This window comes from Solanum pennellii, chromosome 3 (assembly GCF_001406875.1).
Source record: "Solanum pennellii chromosome 3, SPENNV200".
NCBI classification, from domain to species: Eukaryota; Viridiplantae; Streptophyta; class Magnoliopsida; order Solanales; family Solanaceae; genus Solanum; species Solanum pennellii.
The window spans coordinates 4,777,405-4,789,810 of record NC_028639.1 but is presented as its reverse complement, the minus strand read 5'-3'; the positions used below and the strand labels follow the sequence as shown (position 1 = coordinate 4,789,810).

Sequence of the window (12,406 nt, the reverse complement as noted above, 5' to 3'; positions counted from 1 at the left end):
TTGCAGTGCATTTTTGTCGTCTTAATCTTGGTGAATGTTCTCTTTTGCCTTTTGTTTGTTAATTGAGTTTGCTGATTTCTACCTATGTTGCTCGGACTCTAAAAAATGTTGTCCTACTTGTATCAGATCGGGACAAATTTGAGCATATATAATCACTATATAGTTAGTGTATATATTAGTAATACACTTATTATATAGTGAATATGCATTATACTATGACATATGAACGATGACGTATAGGCTGCTAAAATCTCTAAAGATATTGTCACATGGTGAATGTATGGTTTTAGTAGTCCAATTAAAAGCAATGAAAACAATTGGATGTGTCATTTCCCATGCTTTAGAAAAAGAAAAATCTTAGCTTTATTTTGCTCTATCATATGATATATGATATATCAACTTTTTAAAATATAGGCAAAGATATGATATAATGATAAGAGGTAAAAGATAAAATATGATGATTATATTTCCATATAACCTATTCAAGAGGTAGAGGGTAAGGATTATCTACTTATATACATTGAGACAGATACTTTTTTGTTATATCACGTTTCGATTTTTAAGAATTAAATTATATGAAAAATAAAATAATTTATGAAAGTTTTTATGTAACATGTATTCTAATTTTAATCACTGAATTATCTATGTCATCTGATATCATGATATATCAACTTTTTTATTTTAATTTTCATTTAGGCAAATATAAAATGAAAATGCTAAAGATTGAGGTTCCAAAATAGGCTTAGCCTAATGTCACCACTTACAGTTTATATCTTAAATATGGAGAAAAATATATCGCAGTAGCTCAATTCATTTTCGAAAATCAAGTCTTCGTAGTTCTTGAATCCGGTAATATCATTCTAATTTCTAATATTATTTTTTATTTGTGTCTTATGCTTATTATATTTTATTTGATATTGTAAATAATGTTTAAAATATTTATTGGATTTTAGTATGTTAACTAGAAAATATGAATTCGGTCATTCAAAACTTCAAAGAAAAAGAAAAGTTAATAACTTGATAAAATCACAGAAAGATGCTCGTGATAATTTTTTTGAAAAACAATGTTAAAATTAAATCAAAAAGGTAGCAGAATGCTCTTTAGAAGTATAAGCCACTAACTTAATTGAAGTTGAGTTAGATAATGATATAAACCAAAAAAAAAAAAGTAGAGGAAATTAGTGAACAATCGGGTGTAGATTTTCAAGAAAATCAAGAAAGATTAAGTGTTTTCACTAAATTATCAATTGAAAAAAAATTATTAAAAGAGATTGGTTACACAAATTATTAACAATTTTACATCTCACATAGATATAAAATAAATGTTATGGCCTTAAATCAATACCCAAATCATATTAAAGAGTTATTTGGTGAATAACTCTTTGTTACTATTTGATAGACAAGTGGATCCATTTGGTCCTACTTGCTTACTTACTTTAATACAAAATCAAAAATTGCAAGTCTCAAGTCCTAACTCTTCTAATTTAAGATATTTAATAAAGGATTTTCCTTTTTTAAAAGCAAAAAAACAAAAAAAAAAGAGTGAAAAGATGGTATAATTGAATAATATATATGACCAAATTCTAACTTCTCTCATAGTAGATTTTTTTTCACATGTTCTTTTTCTAGTTATTTTTTTAATTATCCTAATTAGGAAACAAATAAACTTGAAAGATATATTTTTTTTAATCTAATGTTTTGAAGCAAGCAAGGAGGATCCATAAATCTACTTGTTAAGTAACAAGTGAACCCCACATGAGTTGTGTTGGTTATTTTTGGTAGGGAGGTGCTATTTATTTTGACAGAATTTAATAATTTTAGTTAAAATATTAAAAATTATTTAATTGAAATCAATTCATCATTCTTTAGAAAAACAAAAATTCATATATATATATATATAGATAGATAGATAGATAAAAGGTCATGGAGGATTTAGAATAGAAGCTTAGTAGATAATACCATGCTACCTGGTTTGTCCTTTCACATTCGTAGTTATAGTATTTTTTTTGTAATTAATATCCTTCGATTTTTGTGAAATCTGTTGTTTTTTGTTCTTTTTATGGAATATTTTATCGTGTTGCTTTCTATATTATCTTATTATGATATCTTTACTTTCATTATTTTCTTTTTCTTATCTACTTTGATAATTTTTTTTTTTCGCTGGATGATCTATGTAAATACGATATTACACTATATATGTTGTTATTGTTGTTACTTTGAGGTGGAACGTAATATTGAATTGTTCCATATTGGAGGTTTTGAGTTCAGACTTTGAATATAATTTTTTTTTTTTATGTTAGTTAATAATTTACGCTCTATGATAAATATTTCACCACAAATTTAAATTAAATTAAATTTCAAAAGGGATACCAAATACTGAATGCAAAACAAAAAATATACAATTGAATTGATACTAAGTCAAAAATACAATCTCCTATTGTTTTTCCAATCAATATTTAGATTTAACTAAATTTAAATTTATATCAAAAATTATCACATTAAAAATAAAATGTTCTCTAACTCCAATATCTCTTCTCTTATCTAACTCAAGAGGTTTTTTCATATAAATAATAAATTAATTATTTCATATAAATGATGGAATAAAATAGTAGGATAACTGATCCCACAAAATATTTAGATTTTGGTTTTGTTGGTGATAAACAGAGTGCGGAGTTAAAAGGGTAAAAAAAATTGTCAAAAATTCCAAAAGGGAATATTAATTTTTTTTTAAAACCAAAACGGTAAAATCGCTCACGATGTAGCGACTTTGGCCGTCTGAAAAAGCGAAATCGCTGCAATAGCAGCGATTTCTTAAATTTTCTTTTTTTAAAAAAAAAAAATTAAACAAATCGCTCCACACGGAGCGATTTTTAAAATAAAAAAATACTTTTTTTTATAAGTCGCTGCTTCTGCAGCGACTTCCATTAAAATTTTTAATTTTTTGCTTTATTTTAAAAAAAAAATTTGATTCAATTTTTTTTAAAAAAAAAATCATTGACAGCGATTTTTAATTAGTTTTTTTTTAAAAAAATCAAATCGCTGTAAAGGCAGCGATCTACACTTAATTTTTTTTTTTTTTGAAAATTTAATTAAATCGCTGCAAAAAAAAATTAGCCGATTAAATTAAGTTTTCAAAAAAAAAAAAAATTTAAGTGTAAAGCAAAAAAAAAAGAAGTTTAAGTGTAAAGCAGCGACTTATTAAAAAAATTATATATTTTTTTTTAATTTTGAAAATCGCTCCACTTGGAGCGACTTGTTTAAACTTTTTTTTTTAAAAGGAAATTTAAGAAATCGCTGCTACAGCAGCGATTTTGCTTTTTCCTACGGACAAACTCGCTACGTCGTGAGCGATTTTGCCGTTTTGGTAAAAAAAATAATTAGTATACCCTTTTAGAATATTTAACAATTTTTTTTACCCTTTTGATTCCGAACTCCTGGTTTATGTTTGTCTATTAATAATAAAATACAAAATAGATGGCCTTAAAATATTAGGTATTAGACTTGCAAATTATAGCTAAGAGACAAAAAAAAATTAATAACTAAAAATTTTTTTAGTGGAAGTCGCTGCAGAAGCAGCGACTTATAAAAAAAATAATTTTTTTTTATTTTGAAAATCGCTCTGTGTGGAGCGATTTGTTTAAATTTTTTTTAAAAAAAAGCAAATTTAAGAAATCACTGCTATTGCGGCGATTTTTCGCTTTTTCAGACGGCCAAAGTCGCTACATCGTGAGCGATTTTACCGTTTTGGTTTTAAAAAAAAAATTGATATGCCCTTTTGGAATTTTTGACAATTTTTTTTTTTCCATTTTAAATCCGCACTCGTGATAAATACCTGCCTCCATATTGGACAATAGATGTAAGAATCAATTGATATACTCGTTTGGTATGAGATATAAAAAATAACTAATTTGAAAATTAATTTTAAAATGAATTTATCTCATAATTGATTTGAATAAAATTATAAAATAAATTATCTCAAAACTATAAAATTATTTTATCCCACATTAAAAATTAAATAATAATCTCAAAATAATTAATTCTCAAAACAAATGAGGCCTAAAAAAATTATTTGACATGACATTAATTTCACTCTTCAAAAGATTAGACATCTCTCATGATCATACTCTTATCACAGAGTACAACTCACTACATTTATAATAGTGGAAACTCATTATTTTTAATTACGTTGAGTTTAAGTCTTGAAAATGAGCTTATTGTTAATAGCAAGTGTAAATTTTTTAAATTGATTTTCTACGACATGAATAGATTAATGAAAACATAGAACGAAATTCTTTTTACAGTTTTTTCCAAGATCACAATGATTAATTGCTCTTTACTATAAAATAAAAGGTTTTAATATGTATTAAAACAAAAAAAGATGAATCAAACAAAAAGCTTTTAATTACTAAACAAACTTGATTGACGAATACAATTTATATGAATTAACCAGACTAATATTTCCAAATGCAGAATATTTAAACAAAAAAAGACTTCCAATTTAAATTATTTCAGATTATAAATGTTGGCACAAGATTATTTTGTTTTTATCAAATTAAAACTTTTGGTATACAACAAAATGTTATAGTAATAATAAAACTTAGAAGTGTTAGAATGTCTCATATTTTAAAAAATTATTTTGTCTCCTACCATTACATTGCACAATACTCAACCATGAACTAATTTTTAGCATTAAATTTGGCATTAATATTCACTTTCTTTATATGATAACAAAATTAGACTCTTTATATTTTTTTATTAACCTCAACTTTAACTTATTTCCTCCGTTTGAAAAAGAATAATATTTTCTTTTTTAGTCTATTTTAGAAAAATAACTTCTTTCATTTTTTTGTAATAACTGTCCACATGACATGTCTAAGACCACAATATAAAGGATAATTTTATACGTTTGATATAACTTTAGTTTAGAATAACATAATCAAAAGTCTTCTTTATTTTCTTAAACTCCATATCTAATCAAATTACACATGCTTTACGAAACAAAGAAAATATATCTTACCTTAGTCATAACGATAACACGCTCAACATCGTCTCACGAAGAAAGAAAAATAAAATATGCTTATATGATATTCAGCTCTAAACGTGCATCCACTCAAGCACCCTACTTATATTACTCCCTTCGTAACCTAGTTTAACTTAGAACGTTGTTTAAGAAAAGAAAAAAGATTTTTTAATTTTGTGGTTCTAAATTAAAGTTATGTCAAACGTATTTGTGATTTTAAATATGTCACATGAAAAGTTAAAATTAAAGTGTTATCAAAAAAGAAAAAGTGTCATTCTTTTTTAAACAGGCTAAAAAGAAAATAGGAATATTCTTTTTTAAACGAAGAGAGTAACATTTTAAACGCTTTTAACAAAATTCGTAACAAACTATCATTTAACTATTTAAGTCTTATATGATTTTGGACAATACTCACCGTATCTAACTAACTTTTAGTTTCAAACAGTCCAACTACTCCACATATATAAAGACATTTCAACCTTTTTTATGAAATTGAAAACCCTAACACCTCAATTATTACTATCTCTTTTCTAAATTATGACTCGCCGGTTTAGATTTCTGCTAACTTCTAACTCCTCCTCCACTTCGCCGGCGGCGGAAGAAGCGGAGCCACCGTCAGCCACGGCAGCGGAGTCCGACTTCATTGTTATACTTGCTGCTTTACTCTGTGCAGTAATCTGTGTTTCTGGACTCATCGTAGTAGCTCGTTGTACTTGGCTCCGGCGGGACCCGCCGGAAAATCCACCGCCGGTGAAGAATAAAGGATTGAAGAAGAAAGTTCTCAAGTATTTGCCGAAATTCAAGTATGATCCGTCGAGCGGTGAGCTGCCGTTTGCGGCGGAGTGCGCGATTTGTCTGGTGGAGTACGTAGAGGGAGATGAAATTCGAGTATTGCCGAATTGTGGCCATCGGTTTCACCTCCAGTGTGTGGACACGTGGCTTTTGACGAACTCGTCGTGCCCTTCCTGCCGGCAGATTCTCGTAGTTGCTCGTGCTCGGTGCCGGAAGTGCGGCGAAGTTCCTGCAATTTCCGGCGAATCCTCCGACGGAGGTCAAATTTTAACGCCGGTGTAGTCTACAACTTACGGTAAACGAGGTTAATATGAAAAAGTCGCCGGCCGGAGCATCGTGGTAAGTGTAAATTGGTAACGGTGTTGTTGTTTTCCGGTGATGGAAATGGGCCCCGCATGAGGTCGAGGGATAAGGCATACTTTCCTTGTGATTATGATGGGAGTGTTAGAAAGTGACAAAAATGAAATTATGGCTGTTGGAGGGGAACGAAGAATATTGAGTTTTTTTTTTTTTCTAATTTAGAAAAAAAAAATCATTTTCATTTTTGTTTATGTATCTATTTTTTTTTTTATTTTAGTATAAAATGAAAATGACTAAAAAAAATATTTTTTAGTCTAATGTTGCTGATTCGATAAATATTTGCGATCTTCAATAATAGTTATTAGAGGATGATGTTGTATATAAGTCTAGTGGAATGACTTATAATACGCGATATAAAATTTACTAAATAAATAAGCTTGTTCCTTTATCTTCTTTACTTAAATATAGGTAAGTTTACTCTCACTTTAGGGTGCTTTTACGCAGAGTCAAAAATTAAAATTTATGATTTTGAAATGATTATTAGACCCTAAAAGTGAGTAATACACATGTAGTCGATGAGATTTGAACTAGAGTTACTTAATTCAATTGAATCTAGAGTACAAAGGGGTATGTATGGATAGAGAAGAAACCCATTTAACACAAATACTATCATTTATGTTGTAAAAAATCACAAATTGGGTAAAAGGCAACTAAATGTGGATACTCTATATTTGTGAATGTCAATAGTTAATTTTTTAATCAAACTTGGGTTAGGTGAGTTGTAAGAAATCAACAAGCATAGTTCCCAATAACAAATTAGTCCTTGAAAACATAATTTCCGTTATTAATCAATACATAATTAACTTAACTTGTCCAATCTAAACATATGATTTGATATCTAGCTCAAATCGACTCATAAAAATCTTATTAAAAAAGTGTTAACATTTTTTTTATTAGATATAATATGTTATATATGGTCGTAGCAAAGACGAGATAGTTTTACCCAAAGATTTGGCCTAATGCTCAATGAAGTAAGTTGAGAATCATTAAATCTCAAGTTCATATTTGTTGCGTTGGAGGTGGCAAATATTCAGTGGAATTAGGGCCTGTTTGGGTTGGCTTTTGGCTTATGACTCATAAGCCAAAAGCTTTAAGTTAGGATTTCTAACTTATTGTTTTTAGCTTATTTTTATCATTTTGGCTTTAAAATAAGTGCTTATGAGCACTTTTTAACTTTATCCAAACACTTCAAGACTGCTTAAAAACTATTTGAGCTTAAAAGCACTTAAAATAAGTCAATCCAAACAGACACTTAGTCGAGGTGCACAAAGTAGCCATTTTACTTGAACAAATTAATTAAAATTCAGTAAGAATTGAATGGGGTTGAGCCATTGAGCTATAATCCATTGTTTAGCTCGTTTCAACCGAAGTAACTTTTGGGTAGGTCATTAACTCGATCTATTTTGACCCGCCCAAATTCGGCCCTACCAGGTAGTTTGACAATCCTGATATTGCAAAGTAATCACTAGAACAAGTAGAAGACATTCCATGTGTAAAAAGGGATAGGAGATAAGATGGAAAAAGTGAAGAAGATATATCAGTTCCACCCTATGACCTTCTATATCTGGGTGAATAAGACCTGCACTAAAGCTTCTTTTCATGGCTTCCTCATCACTTTTAAACCTTCATCAACTAATGGCAGTTTCACAGCTTCCAAAACAGAAAACTGTTGTAGAAAGTACGTATCTATACCAACGTGCAAGATAGAAATGAGTGACGCATATCCTAATCATAATCATGGTTCTTGTTTTGCCTCCACACAACACCAGAGACCATTGGAAAAACTTACCTACACTCGATGTTTTACACAAACTACACTAGTTTACCTGACTAGTCTGATAATTCGAATGTGTTCTATCTAACAATTGTTAAGCGATAACAATGCATGTAAAGTACTCATGAGTTTGTATAAAACCAGGCATGGGAAACTTAAGTTGAGGCAAGAAGCAGCGTAGTACCTGTTTCTTGCATCAGAATATCGTGTCCCTCAAGGCCAAACCTCTCTGCGAGGACCATTCTTGAAATGTCCGAGCCATCTACATGATGTGAAAGCAATAGTGGACTTGAAAGTACCACCAGCCTCAGAAGTCAGAACCGCTGTGTTTGCTCTTGTGTGTGTCAAGAAGAGAAGACACCTGATTCTCATAACATAATCAGAAGTTCAAAATATAACGATAACTGATTCTCATAACATTATATATTACTCTAGCTAGCATTACACAAAACTGCTACTGCCAGGGAAATCTAAAGAACTTCTGTAGAAGCCTGAACAAGCTAAAATCATTTATATCATCACCAATCACCTGTTAGGACTTGTAAATACTGCTGCGTTTGCATCATAAACACAATTAGATCCGTAAATTTTAAAGCAGATATCTTTGATAAAATATCTTGTCGATATCACTTGACATGAATGCACAATGTGCTTATGAGATTCCTTTAGTCTATGATCAGCTCTACAAGAAGTGAAACTGAGGCATTCGTGATCATCGACTTTAAAGGGCTTCTCCTATCATTCCAATCCTCCTTCATCTCCACTGCTATCACCAAACATGGCAGCCATTTTCATTGCCAAATTTGCAGCCATTTCCCTCCTTTGGAAGTCTGGCATTAACCTTAAGCTGTCTCGGACATTCCCAATCTCGGACATTAACTGTTCCAAATTCTCAAAATCATATGTTGTTCCTTTATCATCCTCTGAATCACCATCATCTGCATCCGCTCTGGGCAGTTCTTTTCTGTCACTTTCTCCTTCCAATTGAGATGTAGAAGATGAGGGTTGCATTTCTCCTCTAATTAACCCGATTTCGGTTTTTCCATTAGGAACTGATCCCTCGGTTCCAGTGGTTACAACGGTAGCATCTGCAGATACCCATCCTATATCTGTGTCATCCCAGGGATCAGCTGAGCCAGCAGATAAGATTTCATATTCAAGTTCATAATCAGATTCTTCATCTGACAACTCTGATAAGTGGAAATAAAAACGTTATGTTAACTGAATAAGACCCTCAAAAAAAGAAAAAGATATATTTCATCATTGACCAGATATTGTAAAACCTTGATGTTCAGGTAATGAAGGTTCAGTAATCTTATCACCAGACTTCAAGATCATTCCAGGCCACATATAAGCTGAAAGTGCCCCAAAGAGCCGTTCAGCGCCCTGAGAATCACCATCCACAGAAAGACCTGCCATAAAAAGATTCTTAATTTCATTACTGTATTCCAAAAGGTAAAAGTTAAAAAAGGGGTAAGAACTCTCCCATTTCGGCTTAAGCATCATTGAAAAGACAAACTAGAACCAGCTCATGCATACAATAAAAAGTAGACACAAAAATTATGAACCATAATTGGCTGCAAAATGGAGCAGGCATGCCATAATGGGGCATCAGGTCCCAAAGCTCTGCAGTAACTGATATCACAACATGTGGTGTATCATGAATCATACTAATGTCGGCATTTAGGGTCAGCGAGTGAACTATTGGGGCATAATTCAGCTACATTTCAGATTTACTCCCATTTGCAATTACCATAGATTGCCAATATACAGATTATTACAAAGGCATATCCAGGGACATGTGAGTAAGTATCTTTATGCATACAGATAATACCAACCGACAACCTTGTAGTGACAAAAGACTCCATTGGGAACTACAGTACGACAACCTACAGTGTATAGACAATGATTAGAGCTGCCACAAATCTCATCAATGGTGGCACAGTAAAATAACTGGGACTAAAAGAAATAAAATTCTCTAATGGGAACCTTCAGACACTCCCCTTAGACTTATATGAATCAAGAAGCGAAATAGATAACCTTAACCACCTCAGTTCTCTTCCTTCCACTCTTTTGCTTCTGTATATAAGTGATGCAGCAAAAGGATTTTATCTTCTAATTAAAAAAAGAGGAGATTGAAAAACCGGGAATACGGAAGGTTGTGAGAAAGAAGGACAGAAATATCATACAAAAACTAAAACATACATTTGTCAAATTCAGCATTTGATGCACAGGCTTCTACATATTCTATGCTGTGTTCGAGGCACCATTCCAAGTAGGACCTTTTAGTATCAAATGATGAGTCATCATCTCCTAGTAGACTGCTTCCTTCAGTTTCAGAAATTCCAGAATCCATTTCTGTATAAGGGCTACCAGAGGAGTCTGCACTTTTCAACAGGAGCCGTCTGTATTGAACATGAGCCGAATGACCAGGAAGAAGGTCCACTTTGTTGCCAATGCATAACAAAATCTCAAACTTGAGGATGTCAGTGCGGGAGACAAAATCTTTAAGCGCAACAAAAGATGAGAGCTGCAGATGGTAGCAGAAGAGAAGTCATCAGATTTCTGAAGTACAGTCTATAGTCTCGTAGATAACAGAAATTTTGTAGAGTAGGAAATGAAACAAATAGGGAAAAACGGTATGGCTTACATCAGTAACGTCAAAGACCATCACCAATGCAACAAGCTGATCATATGCTGGCAGGGCTCCAATGGAGAAGTCCTCATGAAGATGGGCCATCCAAACAGAAACATCAGCATTATAATACTTGGTGTTGATTGCCCACCTGATCAACAACGATGATGCATAATGATAACATAGAAAGGAAGTTCTAGATATAAGAGAATTTTTTGCAACAATATAACTAATGAAAGGGGAGGGGATATACTTTGTCAACTTACGGATATGATAGGATGTTAGAAGATGATTCAAAGGCATCTTCAGAATCTACTGAAAGTAGTCCTGCATGCCAAAAAGTTGAAGTTTATCAGGCTATGTAAAATAAATTAAATTCACATCCACAAATAAGGTCATTAACCCATGTTAAATTAGGTTTTAGGCCTAACTCACACCCGAAAAGCTAGCTCAAAGGTAGCTCAAAGGGAGGAGAATTGTCCAAGCCTTATAAGGAGTTCACCCATCTCATTAACCACCGATGTGGGACTTTTGTCATTCTTTAACACCCTGTGTGGGCAATTTTGATTTTTGGGGGACCCAACATCGGGTGAGACGGGCCCTGCTCTGATACCATGTGAAATTAGGTCTTAGGCCTAACTCACACCCCAAAAGCTAGCTCGAAAGGGAGGAGGATTGCCCAAGCCTTATAAGGAGTCCACCCATAACATTAACCACCGATGTGGGACTTTTTGTCATTCTAGTCAAAATCTGCTCCACCATTGAGTTGACAGATTTGATTATAATCTGATCGACAAATAAAGCTGGCAGATTTGATTATAATCTGATCGACAAATAAAGCTGGCAGATTTGATTATAATCTGATCCACAAATAAAGCTGGCAGATTTGTGTAAATATAGGATTAGAATATATTATTCTAGGAAAATAGTTTTTAAAAAAAAAACTTGATTCAAGGATTTCCCAAGAATTAGGAATTGATTAGTTTAATTGGTCTTTACTTGTTCTCCTATAAATACTGTACAAATAGTATGAATAAAATATACTTTTGCAGTATCTAAACTTTCAACCCATTATATTTTATTCTAAATATGGCACAGATACAGCAGACTTGGTCAGTGTACCCGAGCCAAATAACAGCATTGTTAACACATCAAAAAATGAACACCGAAATTCTCCCCGACTCACAACCAAGAAAGGAATGAGACATAAAAAGAGGATTTACACGTGATCCTTTTTAATTCTCCTGGTGTTGAGATAAATCCAAAGAACTAAAGCAAGATAATTCCAGGAAAACCCAAAGGGACTTGACCAAAAAAACTGGATAAAGTATACTATACTTACAGGACAAATTATAAAAACAAATGTAACATGTTTCTCTGATGAAGTTAGAGGCGCCTGGTATCTATTACAGATCACGAATGCATTTCAAGTAGAACATGGATAACTTATTAGAGAAGCACACTACTAGATCTGAAGGTAAGTTCCACATATGCATCAATTAAATGGGAACTTGGGAAGAAGCTTTACAAGGAACAAATTTGGACGCACATCAAACATGTCTGTATGATAAAAACTTACAAAGTCGGAAATGTTTCATTTCTTTTTTCCTTTCTGTTGGTTGACTCAGGCCAAGGTGGTTGGAAACTTACAATTGATTGTGATAATTTTTCATTAGATGTCAGGATTTTTTTGAGAATGAAATAAAAATGAAAAAATCATGACATCTAATAAAATTATTATCTAAATATCTTAAAATATTCTTGTGAAACAGGTCTGTTCTACTGCAGCTGCTATAAAATGTTTTATTTCATCCTCTTAATTCAT

General features: G+C 31.8%; 2 protein-coding genes across 3 annotated transcripts in view; one reads left to right on the top strand and one right to left on the bottom strand.

Moving 5' to 3' along the window:
- The first annotated feature begins 5,394 nt into the window (after window positions 1–5,394).
- Window positions 5,395–6,548, top strand: LOC107015319 (RING-H2 finger protein ATL8-like). Its single transcript, XM_015215557.2, has one exon. It carries the CDS (start codon window positions 5,558–5,560, stop codon window positions 6,092–6,094), a length of 537 nt encoding a protein of 178 aa, XP_015071043.1. The 5' UTR covers window positions 5,395–5,557; the 3' UTR covers window positions 6,095–6,548.
- Window positions 6,549–8,314: 1,766 nt separating this feature from the next.
- LOC107015318 overlaps window positions 8,315–12,406 on the bottom strand; it is a 9,579-nt gene continuing 5,487 nt past the window's right edge. Inside the window, exons 2-6 of one of the 2 annotated variants that reach the window (XM_015215555.2) lie at window positions 10,848–10,908; window positions 10,597–10,732; window positions 10,152–10,476; window positions 9,230–9,358; window positions 8,315–9,136 (exon numbers count right to left, since the gene is read on the bottom strand). In XM_015215555.2, the coding sequence (XP_015071041.1) occupies window positions 8,685–9,136; window positions 9,230–9,358; window positions 10,152–10,476; window positions 10,597–10,732; window positions 10,848–10,908 (1,103 nt within the window). In that variant the 3' untranslated portion in view covers window positions 8,315–8,684. Of the gene's footprint in view, window positions 9,137–9,229; window positions 9,359–10,151; window positions 10,477–10,596; window positions 10,733–10,834; window positions 10,909–12,406 lie in introns of both variants that reach the window. The other variant, XM_015215556.2, reaches the window with a different exon arrangement.

What these genes read in the sequence shown, in the direction of transcription:
- LOC107015319 (XM_015215557.2), top strand. Translation starts at nt 5,558, where the DNA reads ATGACTCGCCGGTTTAGATTTCTGCTAACTTCTAACTCCTCCTCCACT.